The 21805-nt window shown below is 37.5% G+C and overlaps 1 protein-coding gene across 1 annotated transcript in view; it reads left to right on the forward strand.

The window, feature by feature from the left end:
* Positions 1-2467: 2467 nt before the first annotated feature.
* The window catches only part of Aldh-III (Aldehyde dehydrogenase type III), a 42901-nt gene continuing 23563 nt past the window's right edge, over positions 2468-21805 (forward strand). The window contains exon 1 of the mRNA XM_034979531.2: positions 2468-2612. Within this exon, the coding sequence (XP_034835422.1) occupies positions 2483-2612 (130 nt within the window). The 5' untranslated portion in view covers positions 2468-2482. The remainder of the gene's footprint in view (positions 2613-21805) is intronic.

The raw sequence follows: 21805 nt of genomic DNA on the forward strand, positions 1-21805 counted from the left end.
GTTCGGAATGACGTGTGTCCACCGCGACCTAACTCAGCGGTTCAGTTTGATCTTTCTGTTGTTCGTGGTAGGCAGTTTTTGTAAGTACGGCATCAACGGCGTTCAAACCGTTGGGGGGGGATAAACAACAAACAAACAGACACTTTCGATGCATATGGATGGATGTCCCGGTCTTAGTAGAGATAACGAAAGAATCTTTAGCACTATTTGGTACAAATAAGTATAGGTATACCTCATTTGCCATGTTTTATGATTTATTAAACACGATGTAGTATTGCCACGTAGTATTACGCAGCTATGAAGGTAACATGAATCCAAACAAAGTTCTATGAGAAGAGAAATACGTTCGTGTGTTGATAAAATTGTTGTAAACAAATTTTGAAATAGACTACCGGTTTCTGTTCAAGATTATTTTTCCAATCAGTAGACAGTAAGAAATAACGATTTATTAACCACAAGCAGTTAAGCAATACCTAATAGGTAAGCTGTGATAGCCTAGTGGTTAGGACGTCCGCCTTCTAATCGGAGGTCGGGGGTTCGATCCCGGGCACGCACCTATAACTTTTCGGAGTTATGTGCGTTTTAATTAATTAAATATCATTTGCTTTAACGGTGAAGGAAAACATCGTGAGGAAACTTGCATACCTGAGAGTTCTCCATAATGTTCTCAAAGGTGTGTGAAGTCTACCAATCCGCACATGGCCAGCGTGGTAGACTATGGCCAAAAACCCTTCTCACTCTGAGAGGAGACCCGCGCTCTGTAGTGAGCCGGTGATGAGTTGATCATGATGATGATGAATAGGTACTAGAATAGAATAATATGTAGATCTAATATAATCTATAGAACTATCTATCTGAACGCTAAATCGCTTGGCGGCACGGCTTTGCCGGTAGGGTGGTAAATTATAAAATTTCAAATCCCTGCCAAGAATCGAACTCGGGACCTTCCGCTAATAAAACCACACTGCGCCAGGGGAGGTCGTCAATCACTTTAAAAGAACTTATTATTTGAATAAAAAGTTTCTACCCGATTCTCATAGGACCCAAACTCCCAACTATAGTTAGGTAGGTAATAGGTATAGCCGTAAATTATAAATTGACGGATGAACTCTACTCAATGAATTGTGAACAGGACGCGCACTTTAATCCCATTTGCTCCTTTCGACATAATTCGATTTGACGAGAGACTGTTACTACAGTGGAAACTCGATTAACCGGACTAATTGTTGTTGTTAGGGATTCGGATAATCGAAAATCCGGATAATCGAATGTATGAAGAAAAGCGGGTTTTGTGCATATTACCTATGTAGTTCACTATGATAGTATTTTCAATTTTCAAAGTAAGATAACTATACCAAGTAGGATATCATATGAAAGGGCTTTGCCTGTACATTCTAAAACAGATTTTTATGCATAATAGTTTTTGATTTATCGTACAAAATGGCGGAAAAAATACACGAGTATGGAACCCTCGGTGCGCGAGTTTGACTCGCACTTGGCCGAACAATTTTCAGTTGGTAGTCCGGATAATCGCGAATCCGTATAACCGAGGGCCGGATAATCGAGTTTCTACTGTACTATTGAAGTAGGAAGAATCACAACCGGTAACTGCGACTCAACTCGTCAACCTGAGAGAATCAGTAATAATAATTATTTAATGTGAATATACCTACCTATTGTGAGTATGTAACCTTCGCTCGGTACCTTTGTATTTATAGCGAAGGTTCTATATCTAGAATACATTTAAGTAAAGTTTTTTTTAATTCACATACAAGATAGACCTTGATCTCACCTGGTAAGTGATGACTGATGATGTTGTCAGAAGCGGGCTAACCTGGAAGGGTATGGCAGTTTTTATTAAACCCCCTTTGGTTTCTACACGGCATCATACCGGAACGCTAAATCTCTTGGCAGCACCTCTTTGTCAGTAGGTACTAGCCACGGCCGAAGCCTCCCACTAGACTAGATCAGAGAAAATTCAGATCTGTCTAAGCCTTATACGTCGATATATTATTATCTCGACTTTAGTAGATATCATAAGGTCGGATATGCATTTTTACAACTATTCAGGAGAGCCAAAACAAAAATGCCAACCTAATCGGCTTATAATTTCTAAACTACCAAAGACTGTATCTTTGGTAGTTTAGAAATTATAAGTTTGTTTGTTTTTGTAATATTTGTAGATTACCTATCATTCACCATTACTAGAAAATATCCTTTAACATTAATTTATAAAATAATATACCTACCTACTTAGATTCCTTTGATAACAAAGATATTATATTTAGACATCGAAGGTCAATAACGATTTTCGATTTGACCTTTGACGTAGACATATGAATTAGGAACCACTTATCGATAATAACCCACTAGGGAAATGGAGACATCAAAATAATAGTTCCTCTAATATACTATTAAAATATTTATTGATATTTGACCTCAAACAAGTCCATGATCGAGGTAAAACAAAACTTTAGTTGCAATGCCATCGCCGAACGATACACACGCGAGTGATTTCAGTGAGGTGCATGTTATCAATATCGATTCCGACTCGGAAATCGATATACCAGTGATACAGATCGATAAACAGGACAGCACTATGAATGGGAACGGTGAGCGTCACTTTCCTCTTTCTTTTTTTATTCAGTAAAAATTAGGTTACAAGAACTCTATCTATAATCTAGGATAATGTAATAATGATAACTTTATTAACTACGTAATTATCATTAATACAAAAAAAATACGCGTAGGACGTAGGTATATCTAGTCCATACTAGCTCAAAGCGCTGCGGCGCGCGACCAATCCTTAATCTGAGTATTGATTAGTGTTTTGAGTGTAAGTACTTAGGACTTAGGTATTTAAGTTTAAGAATATAAGTTTAGGGTTCATTCATTACTTAAATATTAATTATTTTGAAGGAGCGCCAGCTCGCCAACAAACTGGCTTACCAGTTTTGTAAAAGACAAAAAACGAACATATATCTGGTACCTCTATACCTACTGCTTGATTTAAAAAAAAAATAAGTAGGTAATAAATGCGAAAGCGTTACACTAGTTACAATTATCTTTCACTTCTATTTTATTTTATTTTTATTTATATCTAATAAAAAAAAATGTGGATAAAGTAACGAGCATTATCTCGTAAAAAATAATGATACTTCGTTATTACTTAAAGTTTGAATGAGTAAACTTTCCATAGAATATTTTTAAATAGTTTACCATAATATTTCGGAAGTGTACGTCGTAATGTCTGCGTTATACGGATCAATAACAGCTCTTCTCATTGACACGTAGACCCTATCTTCTTCTTCTTCTTATATTTGGGGCTATGCAGGTTCTTGAATCATTGCGACCGTCTCCGATCTATTGTGTTTGCCTCCACTTCACACTTTCTTGTCAAATCCTGTGTGTCCGCCAAATACAGCAGCACTTTTTGACTGGAATTGAAGTAACATCCTCAGGGTGTACGGTGTTTCCCTAGGTGGATGCTACGTTTGTGCATTAGAGCAGGACAGTTATAGCAGATAATGTGCAATGGAGTCTCAGTAGACTCGTGGGCACGGTCTGCTGGTGTCCGAGCCCTAGAGCTAAAGGTTTTACATGTGCATTTTAGGCCACAGTGGCCCGTTAAAGCTCGCACTAGAACGCACAGATTACTCCTATTAAGCGCCAGCATCTAGGAGGCTACATTCTTGTTGAAGGATTTGACCAGCGCTTTCGAGTGGTTTAACCTGGAAAGTTTCTCCAGCGGTTAAGTTTATCATAATAGCAATAGGTAAGAAGGGTCAGTTGAACCAGGATCTTAGGTATACCGCAGACAGGCTCTGGGCCAATCTGTTGTGTCTTTGCGCCTGATTTGGCCAGAATGTCAGCATTTTCGTTGCCAACTATTCCAGCGTGCCGTACCCAGTGTAGAACCACCCTGTTGTGTTGGGCCAGGATGTTTAAGTTATAGTTAAACACCCTATAGTGGATATAATATTATGGCCTATAGTTAAACAGTTAGGTAAGTAAGATTTATCTAAATACATAAAGGAAAAAGAAGACTGACTGACTGACTGACTGATCTTTCAACGCACAGCTCGAACTACTGGACGGATTGGGCTGTGCAGGCTATTATGACGTAGACCACTACGAAAAGATTTTTGAAAAGTCAACCCCTGTGTTACCCAGAGGGGTTTGAATTTTTTTTTAATTGTCATCAAAAACTTCCATACCAGTAAGACGATAAAATATTCAAATACACTATTATTTGTGTAATAAAAATTTGTGCAGTCCACGCGGGCGGATGAAGTCGCGGGCGGGCATAAGCTAGTAACATAATAAATAAGGAAACATAAAACATCCTATTATAACTAAAATATTATACTTAATGATTGTATAAGTACTTAACAACCTTCTCGTAACAAATATAATAAAAGCATGTATTGCATTAACCTACTACATGTTTGTTATGTTATACTTCGTCTTTGGCAAGGTCAGAGACTTAATACTGCAGACAAAAAAATCATCTTAACATCGCTATCCGCACACAGATCCATGCAAAGTGCAAAGCCATGTATTTTTAGGGTTCCGTACCTCATAAGGAAAAAAGGAACCCTTACAGGATCACTTGTCTGTCCGTCTGTCGTGCATGTCAAGAAAACCTCTAAGGTAGACCTCCCGTTGACCTAGAAACATGGAATTTGGCAGGTCCAGAAAAATTCGAAAACCGTGAATTGGGTATTTTCCTACTTCTGAATTTGATAAATATAATTACTTTACTATAAACTAGGATAAAAAAATGACGTAGGTACGCTGAAAAAAATATTGAAATCCAACAAAGATTTACAAAGTTACAGGCATTTTAATTTTGAAGTGGGAGGGTTTTCTATCCCTTTCTCGCAAAACGAAAATTTGTATGAAACCGCACGAAGCTACTTCGGCATTAGTAAGGTGTGACGTCAAAATGCTATATCGCTATCTCTGTCTAATCAGAGATATTTAAATGCTTATAATTCTTTTTTATTTGATCGATTTAGTTAGTTTTTTCAGTTTACGTCATTATTTTTATCCTAGTTTATAATAAAGTAATAAAAAATTGGAGTCAAATACCCAATTTGTCGTTAACATCGGTCAGTTGCATGACAGGCGACCCAAGTCCTGCGAAGATTCTCCGCATGCTGCGTAAAGACATAATTAATTATCGACCAAGAAAATGAGCCTAAAATCAACCGAACCGGAAATCTTGTCTGGACTGCCTTGCCAAAAAACTAAATAAAAGTAAAAAAATATATATTTGAAAATTTCGCCAAACAGCTGCCATATTTATTTTTCTAATTTATAGGCAGTGCACTCGGAATGATGTAGGTAAGTAAGGATTCTAACGACACCCCAAATCTGTTTAGGTATTTAGAAGTTATGCCGAAATAAAGAAACTGACGTACCTATGACGTATATATATGAACCCTGAGAACATTACAATCCTTTTTTACCCGACTATGGCAAAGCCAAAAGGACGGGTTATGATTTTGGCCGTCTATTTTACACTTAGTGTAATAAATGCTTATTTAGAAAAACATAAAAACCGGCCAAGTGCGAGTCAGACTCGCTAACTACGGTTCCGTACTACAGTCGAAAACATATTTCGAATTTTTTTCACGATAAATAAAAAATGCATAAAAATAAATAAAAATTTGTTTTAGAATGTACAGGTATAGCCCTTTCATATGATGATACACCACTTGGTAGGTACTATATAGTTATCTTACTTAGAAAATTGAAAAAAGTAAAATTATTTGTTCATGAATACATTTTAATTTTAATAAAGACCTACCTACCCATCTTTCATGATTCTAGGTTAACGGGAATTAGTACCCTATAGGTTTTTTGACAGACAGACAGACAACAAAATGATCCTATAAGGGTTCCTTTTTACCTACTGGGGTACGGAACTTTAAAAAACCGGCCAAGTGCGAGTCAGGCTCGCGCAATGAGGGTTCCGTATTACAGTCTTATTTTTTCGACATTTTGCACGATAATTCAAAAACTATGATGCATAAAAATAAATAAAAATCTATTTTAGAATGTACAGGTGAAGACCTTTCATATGATACCCCATTTGATATAGTCACTCACTTAGAAAGTTGAAAATACTAATTATTAGTTCATGACCACAATTTAATTTTTTTTGTGTGATCTAACCCTAAATTCACGGTTTTCAGATTTTTCCCCAAATGTCAGCTATAAGATCTACCTAATTGCCAAATTTCATGATTCTGGGTCAACGGGAAGTACCCTGTAGGTTTCTTGACAGACAGACGGACAGACAGACAGACAGACAACAAAGTGATCCTATAAGGGTGCCGTTTTTCCTTTTGAGGTACGGAACCTTAAAAAAGCGGAAAATTTGCAAAACGTGATCTCTAGGATACAGCGTCTTATAATAACATCTATAATAGGCTACTTGACTCATATCTAATTTCGTCCAATAAATGATTATTTCTTATAGTATTTTGCTTAAGACAACGAAATATATCAATAACAATTATTAAAAACGCAGGATGGATATATAAATCCAATTTTAAAAAATACAATTTTTATTTTTATTTGAAACGCTGAAAACGCTGTCAGCCATGATTTGTGACGTCATTAAATATGTAAACAAAGAAATGTCATCCCTATGTCACGCGTGGACTAACGTAGTATCCATATATATACAATTTAAAGTCCGTAAAAGTTTGTCAGGACTTTAAATTATCTACTTATTATATCAATGCCCAGCCTAAACATGTAAACAGCTGGTCCTAGATACATGAAATTTGGTGGGTGTGTTCTTTGTAGGTAAAGAGAAGGTATACACTAGAAAGGATTTTTTTGAAATTCCACCCCTGAATGGGTTAAAAATGGGGGTTTGGAATTTATGAAGTCCACGCGGGCGAAGTCACGAGCATAGGCTAGTTTTTATATATTTCTAAAAACTCATAGTAAACGTAAAAAATTATCGTTTTCTCTTTATAAATTGAATAAGTTATTAAGTAAGACTTACAACAAAGTGATCTTTGCAATAATAAATTTGGGTTGCAGTCGTTAGTCATATAGGATCCCTTTAAGCAAGTCTTCGCGTGTTACGTATATTTATTTCACTGGGCACTCTAATCCACAACTTTCCTGTGGTCTTTATCGATGCGTTTTTACATTCTCGGATGATACAATAACGATAATTACTATATTTTTCATGTAAACTAGTATAGAAGTCATGTTTATTAAACTTTGGGAGGTTATGCTGTTGTTTACAAATGCATGACGTCAGAGCACAGATAATCTATCGGCCAAACATGGCCGACAGTGTTTACACCTGTCTAAGAAAAATATTTTTTTAAATTAAAGTTTTACGGTTTTTAGGGCGCAAAAAAATATAGTGTTAATTTTTTTGATCTAATAGGACAAATATTAACCATTTAAGACCTACTTAAAAAAAGTGTCAACTAGCCTATTAACAGTTTTTGTTACATAAAAAAGTACACGTGTACCATTCATAAGATTTATTTTATTTTATTTCGCATTTATAATAAGTAGTGTTACTATGGAAGTATGGATATCCAAATTTTTAGTTTACCTAATTAGGAAAGCAGTGCGGTGATACGATAACATTCTTTTACCTATTAGATAAGATTAATTAATTATTCATCAAATCAAATTAGTAATTATTTTAGGTAGGTACCTACCTAGGTTAAGTATTTTAAAGAATTATGAAAACGAAGCGTCCCATTTCGTGAGAGGAACAAAATATGGTTTATCTCTCGAAATGCGAAGAAGAATTTTACTTATTAAGTACCTAAGTATATTGTGAAAAGACTCTTTAAAAAACGATCTCAATAAACTTTGTGGGAGAGAAAATCTTCTTAGCTTCACAAGATTGATTGCAGTCGCCTGTTTTTAATGGTTGCATCAATTCTAATGCGGTTTTAACGAGTCGCCCACGCTACTTAACGGCTCTTTAGAAATGATAACATTTTTATAATGAAAAGGTATCAAATGTAATGAAACCGATTTTCAAACGAGCAATAATTATTGTGGCTAATTCCGTTGTACACAATCTCTAAAACAACTAAAATGGCACGTCTTATTGACATGAAATATTCAAAGTGACGGGCAAACAAAAGAAAAAAGCAGTGCCTTGCAACTTTCTCGTTTTCTTCGGATTAAGTAAGTACAAAAAACTAAAAGTGCAATTGCCTTTTTGTATTGGTATACAAAAACCGGCCAAGTGCGAGTCAGGCTCGCGCAATGAGGGTTCCGTACTACAGTCGTATTTTTTCGACATTTTGCACGATAATTCAAAAACTGTGAAGCATAAAAATAAATAAAAATCTGTTTTAGAATGTACAGGTAAAGACCTTTCATATGATACCCCACTTGATATAGTCACACACTTCGAAAGTTGAAAATACTAATTATTAGTTCATGACCACAATTGAATTTTTTTTGTGTGATCTAAACCTAAATTCACGGTTTTCAGATTTTTCCCCAAATGTTAGCTATAATATCTACCTACCTGCCAAATTTCATGATTCTAGGTCAACGGGAAGTACCCTGTAGGTTTCTTGACAGACAGACAGACAGACAACAAAGTTATCCTATAAGGGTTCCGTTTTTCCTTTTGAGGTACGGAACCCTAAAAACGTTTTAGTAAACGAAATATTTCATACTTTCTTTATTCTCTTACTATGAATATTGATTATGATTTATGAGGCATCAATTAATTCTTTACAATCAGTTGTAGGGGCTTGGAATTTCTGTAGTCCATGCGAACGAAATCGCGAGCATTAGCTATAGTATATCCATAATATGTTCATACTAATCAATACTTACTTAAATTCAATCCTATAGCAGCGCGCGAAGCGAACGATTGATTGACGAACCAATGCGCGGCAGCTTTGGCAGACCTGCCGTCGTGCCTTACTTCAATCATATCACCAAATACATAGATCTCAAAGTTATATTAATTACTAGATGATATCCGCGAATTCGTCAGCGTGGATTTAGGTTTTTTAAATCCCATGGGAACTCTTTGATTTTCCGGGATAAAAAGTAGCCTATATCCTTCCCCGGGATGCAAGTAATATCTGTACCAAATTTCGTCAAAATTGCTTGGACGGATGGGCCGTGAAAGGCTAGCAGACAGACAGACAGACAGACGGACGGACAGACAGACACACACGCATTTATTATATTATAGTAATAGTAATAGTAAAATAGTAAATAGTATGGATATATTTGACAGCATAATATGTGCACCGCAATTCCCTCTGTGGCAATACTTTATAAGTACACTTTGAAATAGGTAGGTATATATTATGTCAAAGGAAAGAGTTAAGTACCGGCCACTAACTGAATTATTTTCAAGCCTCAAACCAGTGCCATTATGGTAATGATAGCAATCTTTAGTTACTTATGTAACTCCGCGGTAATTCATTTTTAGTACAACTTGTAAGCAACTTGGTAGGTTAGCATGCACTTTTATATTTAAGTACAACCAAGAGAAAGGAGCTAATCAGTACCCTTATTATAAATGCGAAAGTGTGTTTGTTTGTTGGTTTGTCCTTTAATCACGTCGCAACGGTGCAACGGATTAACGTGATTTTTTGCATGGGTATAGATGAAGACCGGGAGAGTGACATAGGCTACTTTTTATCATGACTTGATGACAGTCAGGGTATGAGGCGGGAGGACGCCCTGCCCACCCGCATGTCACCCGCGCTTTTCCCCACCCCGATTGCGAACTCGACCTGTTGCATACTGTACTTTCGTAATGTTATTGTCTAGAAAATTGTCTATTATTATTGTCTAGAAAAGAAAAAATAAGTAGGTACGTACTTACTTTTAATGCGTTCGTTCGTTCACTGTCTAGTGAACCAAATAAGGCTCAAAAACGTGATTGTAATGCATGATGCCCGAGATTTCTGTTGATTCCGTGATACGATGGAGCCTTGTAGCTACTCGTGCTTGTAGAGAATACAGTTCTAGCCTAGTGGTTAAGTCGTCAGCCTCATATTCAAGGGGTTTGAAGTACGATCCCGGGCCCGCACTTCCACCTTTTCGGACTTGTGTGCGTTTTAAGAGGTTTCAAGAAATTAAATATCACTTGCTTTAACGGTGAAGGAAAACATCGCGAGGAAACCTGCACGCTTGAGTTCTCCATAATGTTCTCAGAGGTGTGTGAGGTCTACCAACCCGCACTCTCGTGGTAAGTGATGATGCAGTCTAGGAGCGGGCTAACCTGGAAGGGATATGGCATTTTTTATTAAACCCATACTACACCTCTTTTGTTTCTACTGCCTACGCGGCATCGTACCGGAACGCTAAATTGCTTGGCAGCACGGCTTTGCCGGTAGGGTGGTAACTAGCCACGGCCGAAGCCTCCCACGTACCAGATATTGTCTGACTTGGCCAGCGTGTACCCTTCTCATTCTGAGAGGAAACCCGTGGCCTGTAGTGAGCTGGCCATGGGTTGATCATGATGATGATGATTGACTATCAAGTAACGGGTTCAAATACAATATTGCACTTCAAGTCTTGCGGTAATTTGGTCCAATGGTCAGTCAGTCAGTAACAATGAGCCCGGCGGCGTCGCAAGACGAGTGCGCGGGTGACGTGCGTGTCCAAGTACAGAATATGGATGCCGATGTGAACAGTGGTAGTGATTCTGTGATAACCATCGATGATAATAATATGGCTGGTAAATAATTTTTTTTTTAAGTTACAAGTGTTGATTAAGATATCTATATTCTATCCAACTGTTATAGGATCACTTTGTTGTCTGTCTGTCTGTCTGTCTGTCAAGAAACCTACGGGGTACTTCCCGTTGACCTAGAATCATGAAATACCGTGAATTCGTGGTTACATCACAAGAAAAAAATTAAAATGTGTTCATGAACAAATATTGCTATTTTCAACTTTCATAGTAAGATTACTATACCAAATGGAGTTATCATATGAAAGGGCTTTCAGTACTTGTACATTCCAAAACAGATTTTTATTTATTTTTAGCCATAATAAGTAGTTTTTGATTTATCGTGCAAAATATTTGATTATTTGATTTTAGTACGGAACCCTCAGTGCGCGAGTCTGACTCGCACTTGGCCGGTTTTTATTATAATTTGTAACCTAGATACTCACTTGATTAATTATTATTTGCTAGATTGAACTTTGTTCGAGTGACTATAGGTTTTTTTTTCAATCCCGCGGGAAGTCTTTGATTTTCGGGTTTAAATTTTTTCGGGCCTAGGCATGCGTGAATTCAGGGTATAAGCTATCTCAATTCCGAATTTCAGCTAAATCGGTTCTGTCATTGGAGCGTGAAGGAGTAACAAACATCCAAACTTTGTAGGAACTGTTTGATTTTCCAGGATAATTTATAGGTACCTAATACCCTCCAGGATGTAAACTAGCTCTGTACCAGAATTCGTCAAGATCCATTAATAGGTCCAGCCGTGAAAAGGTAACAGACAGACAGACAAACTTTCGCATTTATTATAAACTAGCTGATGCCCGCGACTTCGTACGCGTGGATTTAGGTTTTTTTTAAATCCCGTGGGAACTCATCAATTTTCCTAAGTAAAAAGAAAAGTAGCCTATGTCCTTCCCCGGAATATAAGCTAACTCTGTATCAAATTTCATCAAAATCGGTTGAACGGTTGGGCCGTGAAAAGCTAGCAGACAGACAGACAGACACACTTTCGCATTTATAATATCAGTATGGATATATTACTTAAGTAAGTAGTATTGTGTTATGGACTGGTAAAAAATAAACGTATACCTACCTACTTAGCATTAAAGATAATTTAAAGATAAAATGTGAGACTGTTAGCTTCAAGTATTTGTTTTTCTTAGTATAGGTACCTACCTACAGTTTAGTACTCTCGTATGCATCATCTCGAACGGTTTGTTACCTACGTATCCGCTAATGGACTAAGAGCCAACGCGTGCCAGACCTTCGTTATTTTATAAAAGATGAAATTTTGTTTACGTATTGTCCCTTTGAACTTTAATAAATTGTTAAACAATAAAGGCGTCTGGCAGGGGGTTGCCACCATACTAAGTGTCTGGCAATGCATGACGTGATTTCCAGAGGTGTCTTTACCTATGGTGCAGGACGTGCGGCGCACACGGGCGCCGGGTCTAAGGGGGCGCCGAGCGCCCTCTAATGCGACACCTCCAAAGATGCGTCGATGCTGGCGCTCTCAAAGACCCTGCGCTCGTGTTATGGCTTATGCCGTCATCATTTAAAACCATCATTTAAAATTGCACCATTTGCATCCGAATATCCGTTTGAAAATATAACTGTTAGTATTCCATTTTGACCCTGCTCCTACTAGACTAGAGGGCGCCAGGGTACTGGTTGCACACGGGCGCCACAAGGGCTAGAGATGGTGATTTCAAATATTATTTCGAAGGAAATATAAAAAATTAGACTTTATATTTTGACGTAAGATTTTTTACACCTTTATTACCTGTTATCTCCCAAAGCCACCATGTTCCAAACTTCAGAGTTGCTGATCGTTCCTCCCTGTGTTGGGGGCAATACGCAGGGAAACTTTCAGCTTTTATAAAATAACGAAGGTCTGGCACGCGCTGGCTCTCTCTCGATAAGTGATTATGTTGATTTTTTATTATCCAATAAAGATTACTGAATTGATCGTAAAATTAATTCAGATTTCTAGCTAGACTTGCTAGAAAGATAGGTAATTTATTCGTTTTTAGGGTTCCGTAGTAAACAAGGAACCCTTATAGTTTCGCCATGTCCGTCCGTCTGTCCGACATCCGTCCTCGGTTAATCTCAGAGACTATTAGAGCTAGAAATCTGTAATTTGGCATGGGTATAAATATTAATCACGCCGACAAAGTGCTGAAATAAAATTGTGATAAGTAAATTTTTTTTGGGTAGATCCCCTACATGTAAAGTGGGGATGAATTTTTATTTTCGTCTACCCCATAGTGTAACTGTAGGGTCTCGTTGAATAGGTCTTTTAAAAATACTGTGGGTGTGGCAACATCATTTTTCGGTTTCTAGATCCGTTTGTAAAATATGATGTTTTAAAGTGCTAATTTTTATTAGCGTCAAGTGTCCGGCCCCCCCTTTATCAGCCAAAAGGTAGGTTCTATAACGTACCTTTTGGCTGATAAAGGGGAACTTATTCGTTCCTATGAACGCGAAAAAAATCACAGCAGTAGTAAGTATATATATAATCAACTTTAAAGGAAAACTATCATGGCTAAGTTGTGACTACGGAACCCTACACTGCGCGTGGCCCGCCAAGCACTTGGCCGGTTTTTTGTTAAGTTGTTTTTGTCATGTATTTTTAAAATACTTATATCCAAAACCAGTTTAGAATATTACTACCCATAATTTATAAATGCGAAAGTATTTGTTTATTGGTTTGTTTTTCAATCACGTCACAAAGGAACAACGGATCGGATATGATCAAAATTTCGTATTTGGAAATGGCACCATACAGCCGCCATATTTTACAACCGTCAAGTGTCCCCTTTGTTCTTGTTTGATTATTCTAAGCCTTCGTTCTCCAACAGCGCCCCCCTGTCAATGTCATTGAAGTGCCAAGAGAGCCTTGTCCTTGTCGCACTGTACATACCACATCCAAGACATATTACCACTATAGTACGCGACAAGTCGAAATGGCAATTTTTTTTTTAATAAAGAATATTAGCCATGTTAAGTGACTAATATTCCCCTTTCTTCTCCAACTTAGCGTGAAGCTTGTGCTAGGAGTAGGTACGACAATAGTCGGGCGGGGTTTGAACCGTCGACCTTTCGGTTTCAGTCCACTCCTTTACCAGTTGAGCTATTGAGGCTCAATCTTGGAGGGAACGGCCCGCGCACCCGCACAGCCCCTACGCTAACCCGGTGCGGGCAAGCGCGGGTGACTTACGGGTGGGCGGAGCGTCCTCCCGCCTCGTACCCCGATTGCCATCTCAACCTGTCGCGTACTATACATACATACATGAACCTTGAAAACTTATCGCTCATTATTATGAGCAATCGTATAAAAACTGAAAATCCCTTCATTAATCAACCCCTTCAAATGGTCCCCATTATGTGATTAATAAAGAGGTCACGACCCTCAACAATGAGGAACATGACGCAGGAATATAACATCAATTTTAATTGCCCCTACATCATACAAATTACGCACTTAGACAAAATAATAACCTACAATAATAACACAGGAACTAATCAACTCTGATTTAAAAAAATCAGTCAAGTGGGAGCCGGACCCGTACACAAGGGGTTCTGTAGCATCACACAAAAAATAACACTTTTGAATTATATTTTTAATTTTCATTTTTGAAATTTTTATTATTTGCTGCTAAGCAGCAATAGACCTACACATTCTGTGAAAATTTTAACTCGACCTACTTATTACGGTTCACGAGATAGGTACAGCCCGCTGATAGACAAACGGACGGACAGTGACATAGAAATAGTTTCGTTGGAACCCTTCAGATACGGAACTCTAAACTTGTTTCATTATTCTTCTAGAATTAAGTTTATGACCATAACGTCGCAATTTAACATTTTAATTATATCAATTTAATTTTTTGCGCTAGCAGAAATATTTGGCTATTCACGCAGGAGTTTCCATTATAATATGCAAAAATAATACATTTTTTAAAGCATTGTACGTACCTTTTTCTTCTTCCGTACCTTATCCCACGCTACGTGGGGTCTGTACAATATGTCTTCTTCTTCCACTCACTTCTGTCATCCATCAACGCACTATTCACCCCTTTTTCACGCATATCCTCTTTCACGCAATCCATCCACCTTTTCTTTGGTCGTCCTCTCCTCTTTTTTCCTCCCACATGCATATTTAATATGTTTCTAGTAACATGGCTTTCTTCCCTCCGCATTATATGCCCATACGAAGCCTCCGCATTAGGTATATTATCTATATAGGTACCTACTAGATAGAAATTAGAATAGGAATTAGACGAAGATGGGTAGGGATGGAAGATTTTTGAAAACCTCAATCCACGCAAAGCCGCAAGCATCAACTAAATCCATCCATACTTCCATACTAATATTATAAATGTGAAAGTGTGTCTGTCTGTCTGCTAGCCTTTCACGGCCCATCCGTTCAACCGATTTTGACAAAATTTCGTACAGATATAGCTTGCATCCCGGGGAAGGACATATGCTACTTTTTATCCCGGGAAAGCAAAGAGTTCCCACGGGATTTTTAAAAACCTAAATCTACGCGTACGAAGTCACGGGCATCAACTAATAAAATACATACACATACACATAATGTTATGTAAGAATTAAATATGATTAAAATAAATTTGTATTTCACATTAAAATTTAATAGAATTTGATAAGTAGTGGGTAGAACACGTAATAACGTAAGTAAATGCAATCTAACGTAACGTAGCGTGGCGTAGCTTATAGCGTAGCGTAACCACAACTATAATATTATTTACATGCGTAAAGTGCGTAACTAATATAATTCCCACGATCGATTGTAATTTGTACATACCTAATTTTGGGAGGGAAAGTGTGTATGTCTGTCAGCTAACTTTTCACGGCCGATTTTTAAAGAAAGGTGAGAAATAGATCGTACATCCCAGGGAGGAGGGCTACTTATTATCCCGGAAAATTAAAGATTCTTACAGGATTTTTAAGAAACCGAAATCCACGCCGAAGAAGTAGCGTGCGTCATCTGCTTGGTACAGACCAGGGGTGTTACGGATATTCGCATCCACATCGCAAATGCGGAACATCTGCATCAATTCAGACATCCGCATCCGTATCCGCATCAATTAATGCGGAGCTTTTACGGATGCGGATTCATATTTGCCACAAGTAACGACCAGCAAATAAAGTGGCGGGGCCAGAGTGGTGCGTGCCTCGCGGCTCGCATGTGTTTGTTAGTTGAAATCTTCTGACCAATCAAAAAGTGTACAAATCAGACATCCGCATTCTGCATCCAAGGATGTGACTTCTAATAATCCACATGTCAAAATATTGGCATCCTCAACAAGTCTGGTAAAGTAGGTACGCGGCAGAAAGTAATGTAGGTACATCGGCCTTTAGAATGACATTTCGGCTTGGTAGAGCGTTGTCTCTGACACTCATACCTATATGACGTTTTGTCGGTCTCAACCACAGAGACAACGCTCTACAAATCTGCTTCTAAAGGTCGATGTACATTACTTTCGGCCGCGTACTGTACAGACCAGAGATAGCTTATTACCCCGAATTAAGGATTAGGAGCTGCCACGGGCTGCCATGGGATTTTTAAAAACCGAAACTGACGCGGACGAAGTCGCGGGCATCATGTATAGAATTATTATAATCACCGAAATGCAACAATTGTTTGTTTACACAACGGCTGTTTAAATTGGCGAATCCCAGATTGAAGACAAAGAAATATTCACTTAGAAGGTGTGTATTGTGTAATAGGTATCTAATAGGTAAGGCATGCATATTTTAATATTTGTTCGCAATTTGTTCCTAACAATGAATTTGTTTGCGTCATTGTGCAAGTGGCACTCTGCACTTGCATGCACTTGCAGGCAGTTTTTAGTTTTTAAATAGGTACCTAACAATTTAAAATAAAATATAAATAACTTTTTGCGGAGTAGGCATAGTACGCGACAGATTGAGATAGCAATCGGGGCATCCGTCCCCCCACCTCATTCTCCGATTGCCATCTCGACCTGTCGCGGACTTGTAGATAGGTAGGTATGTACTAAAACGTATTGAAAATTTTGAATTCAGCAACATCATTTTAAGGTAAAAAAGCTTGTCGCTATTACGATATAAATTAAGCAAAATGACGTGTCTTTTCACTGGGAGATGCTAATTCGCTTCTTTTTACCGCCTTGTTAATTGATACAGGTGAAACCTAACTCCAGAAGGTCTAAAGCATCGCGTCGCTTAGGTAGGTATACTTTCGCGGTAACAATACTACCAAGTGATACCCGCGCAACCGCTAGGCTGTCGAGGGAGGAACACAGGTTTTAGTGGGTGCAAACTGCAAGCCCCACATAACCCCTTTATTTCCCCTGACGGAGGGGTATGCGTCAGGCATTTCCTGTGTATAAAAAAAAGGTAGGTATACTTACGTGGTTCTCCGAGAACCTTCTCGGAGATAGACAAAGATAAACAAATCGCAGAAACCTTTCTGCGATTTGTTTATCTTAGCAAACTTGTTTAGTCTAACTTTTGTCTGGTGGGCGGCTTACGCCGTGGCTAGTTACCACCCTACAGGCAAAGCCGTGCTGCCAAGCGATTTAGAGTTCGGGTGCGATGCCGTGTAGAAACCAAAGGGGTATGGGTTTAATAAAAGCCGAAACAAAAATATACCATCAGCTCGAAACTTCAGTCTAGTACTGACGTCATTCACTAAAATGGCGGCCCCGCACATTAGTAATTTGCGGGACTTATACATACTTTGCTATTTTTGCCTGTCATCTTTATTCTATCAATCATTACGTTTTTCTTTTTTGCGCCTAAGTTGTTTGATTATGTTGGAAGTTTATTGCTCTCAGATTGCTGAGTTCGTTCAAGGTTCTGGGTAACTAACTATCCAGTACTTCGCCAGAATTTAATTATTGAAATAATTTTTTACAAAGTTCTGCTTTTGAATCGTCAGTTGAATACCTATCACAATTATTGTTATAATATTGGATCAGGATCAGAACGCCCTTCCTTTTTTCGTGGTCAAGCGTGCGGCTGTAAATGTTAAATAATAAATTCTATGTATATGTATTAAAAAAAAAAATTCTCAAAGTTTTATTGGTAAATATTTTTTTTTTTATTTTTTTTAAATTTTATCATCGTACCTACTACAAGAAATAACACTTTTTAATTTTTTGTGATTGTTCCTTTAGGTACCTACTTACTTGTGCTATAAGACATTGCTACCTACCAAATTTCATGATTCTAGTGACGTCGTCCGCATGGATTTGGGTTTTTGAAAGTCCCGTAGGAACTCTTTGTTTTTCCGGGATAAAAATAGTAGCCTTTGTCCTTCCCCGGGATGCAAGCTATCTCTGTACCAAATTTCGTCAAAATTGGTTGAACGGATAGGCTGTGAAAGGCTAGCTGCAGACAGACACACATTCGCATTTATAATATTAGTATGGATTATTATCTCCGTTGAGATTAGCCGACGTGGACGAATTTTGGTCGGGAAGGAACAATAGGTACCTAATATTAATATCATAGCAAAAGTTACCGAATGCAGGTTTGCTCGAGCATAATATACAAGTACATAGTTTAATCTTTTTTAAATAAATAAAAACAAAAATGTCTCTACTGCGTTGTCCGTATATAGACTTTGAAACCATCAAACCGATGTACCCAAAACCGGTTTCATTGGAAAGGCAATAATACGAAGATGGTTTTAGAGAGTTTTTTTTAGTTTTAAGGGTTCCGTACCCCAAAATTTGTCTGTCTGTCTGTCAAGAAAACGTACAAAGGTACTTCCCGTAGTGGTTTTATCTCTATTACTAGGTACCTATTACGGTTCATGAGATACAGCCCTGACGGACGGACTTCGGGTACGGAACCCTAAAAACCGGTCAAGTGCGAGTCGGACGTGTAAGTCGAGTAGGTAAGTATCTACCCAAATCTTACTCAACTGCCAACATCGTAAGAAATTAAAATATCCTGTAGGTAATAAAGACCTATTTACATTCAGTCCGCGGCCGCTGTAATGTGTATCGTAACGTAGCGCCGCACACGTTCGCCGAATAACACGTGGACGCAATACGAGCTCACACATTTTACAGTTGAGTTAAAATCCGAGGAGCAGCAGACCTCATACCAAAAACGCCCTTTCGGCACGCTAAGACGAAGCCAACAACGCCTTAACCTCACTTCATAAAATCTTATGAGTGGCACCTATGCACTGAGATTTACCGACAAAATATGCACTTCATCATCATCATGATCAACGCATTGCCAGTTCACTACTGAGTAACTACGGGTCCCCTCTCAGAATGAGAAGCGTTTCGCCCATAGCCCACATACAGATTGGCGATTGGGACTTGTATTGAAATCATAATATCCAGTAATAAAGATCTAATTATTTACATTCAGCCAGTGGCCGCTGCACAGTGTTTCATTTGACCAAAAAAATCCCTCTTCTGTTTACAGTATTAATCGATTAAGGGATGCAAATACTTTTTTTTAATAAAAAATGAAGATAAATACAGAATCGGCGACGCGCGGATATAGACAACAGATACCATTTCTATTAGAGTTCTATCAGGTAGAGTCCTGTTAGGTAGAGTCCATGTTGCAGGATAAAGCTACTCTAGTAATATGAAAACTCTCTACGCTCTACGGCACCGTGTGTGGATCCATACAAACTGCCTATTTTGAACAGTCACTTATGTTGCAAAAGTCATCAAAACCCTTACCGAAGGTTAATTAGGAAAGATAAGGATCTTTCCTTATAGGTATTATTGCTAGGTACCTATTCTACATTTAAGATAAATTGCGTAGCCTAGTTTCCATACATCTATGCTTAGATAGACAGATTTTTAGGGTTCTGTACATCCGAATGAAAAAACAGAATCCTTATAAGGTATTTATAGGATTATCTTTTTCAAAAACTACTGAGCTTAAAATTTGGAAAACAACTACAGAAAATAGTTAGGTAGGTACCTACTTATAAATTACAAATTCCTAACATTAAATAGATTCTTGATTTATTGATACTGTTTGTAAGCATGCTACCCGAGCATGCCCCGGTTGCTTTGGCGTAACTATCTACGAAGCCGAAATCACTTTCTAAAGCCCCTTACAAAATATCAGATAAAAAAAAAAACACTTCTATAGGTTGATGTAGGTACAATATTTTCTGCCGGCTATTGTACCTAGTTATGTTTATGGGTTCAAGATTTTTCTTCTATTAATTTCTATATTGGGGCCGGATTATCTTGTACACTATCTAAACTAAACTAAATTAATCTAAATCTAGTGCTATCCTTTTCTGCAGGCAAAATTATGAAAGGGATAGCAATAAATTTAGACATATCATTTTAGTTTAGTTTAGAGATCACGGTGTACTACGTAGTAGTACATGGAAGTTCTTTGATCATGCCACAGTGAGTACCTATTTAAATATTATTTTTTTGGAATGTTTACCATTTAAAAAAAGTTTTACAACTTGGCTAGAACACGACATAGATAACACACTGAACACGATATGACTATTAGCTATTTGTTAAAAAAGTACGAGTTGTGTAGTACCTACCTATTACGTGTTGTACACATCTCTGGATGACATTGACAGATAACTAAAAACTGTCAAAGTCAAAAAGACATTTGGGTCCTTAGACATTGGTACGGAATACATTGCTGACATTTGTCTTAAAAAAATATTTTGTTTCATACAGAACAATCGATGAAACGAAAATACATTCACGAATCACGAATTGAATTAAAACTCGCAAGTCGCACCCGTATTTTTAAATTTTATTTTCATTAAATCATCATGTCTGGATTGTCCTCGGCATTGTTTAGTTATTAATAAATATTTACTGTACCTAGAGTCATTCTAAAAACAGGCTGTTTTGTTTTACAATACTCAATACGTAGTCACTTCTCAAGTTTTCATACAGTGTTCGGTCGGATTTTCCTGCGGACATTGGAAATTAGTCTCGTACTCGAAGTCAACTTTCGACTGTGAAATCAAAACTAGCATCAAGTCGATGCGTAAACTCGTGAACCAGTTCATTACAACGTTATCTGTTTCATAAGCGTTTGTGCGCCGGAAAAGAGGTGTCGTTTTACTTCATTTTGTGGAATTACAAAGTATTCTTGTTATTACCTAAAGCTTTTACTGTGCAACTGTAGTTTTACGATTTAAAATTACACATTCGTCTAATTTTAATCGGCACAATGACTATTGGTAAGTTCAAATAACTTTAATTAACTATTATTTCAAATAAGTACCTACTTACTTAGATGTTTACAAGCTCTTTTAAAATGTACTTTCATTATCGTACCAAAGGTCATTCCAGGTTACTCTGTTTCAAAATTTCATTTTTATTATTGTCATTTTCTGTTTAAACTCTGTATTAGTTAAAATTGGCAGTACGTTAACACACCTTGATTGGGCTATAGGTCCAATTTTTTGATAAGTAGATTGATAGAAAGAATTTAGAAAAATCAAGAAGCAAAACTATTACTCACATGTGAAACTAATCATTATAATAAGAGGGAAATGTCCACTAGCTAGTAACTTCTGGAATTTGTTGCAGAAGTCAGTAATGGACTAAGTATCCACCGATTTGTTCTTTTGCAAGTCAATGTCAGAAATATGTTGAAGTTTATTTGCTGCAAGTTCTAATAGAACAACTAGCTTGTACCTGTGACTTCATCCACATGAACCACACAAATTTCAAGCTTTTATTTTACCTCCTTAGGAGTTGAATTTTTAAAAATCCTTTCTGAACGGATGTCTATGTCATAATAATAGCTATATGCATGCCAAATTTCAGCCTGATCCACCCCGTAGTTAGAGCTGTGTATTGACAGATCAGGCAGTCAGCCACCTTTTCCTTTTATATATTTAGATAACATTAAGTACCTATCATGTATAAATTGCAATACACATAACTTGAAAAAGTATTGGTTCTTCTCAGTGCTAAAGACATTCCAAACCAGTAGTGTATTGAGTGATGATTCAAAAGCACTTAAGTTTATTTCAGTAAAAAGTCTTCCTATTTGTCCTGTGGGTTTCTTGACAGATAGACAACAAAGTGATCCTATAAGGGTTCCGTT

The sequence above is a fragment of the Maniola hyperantus genome, chromosome 20, assembly GCF_902806685.2.
Source record: "Maniola hyperantus chromosome 20, iAphHyp1.2, whole genome shotgun sequence".
Taxonomy (NCBI): domain Eukaryota; kingdom Metazoa; phylum Arthropoda; class Insecta; order Lepidoptera; family Nymphalidae; genus Maniola; species Maniola hyperantus.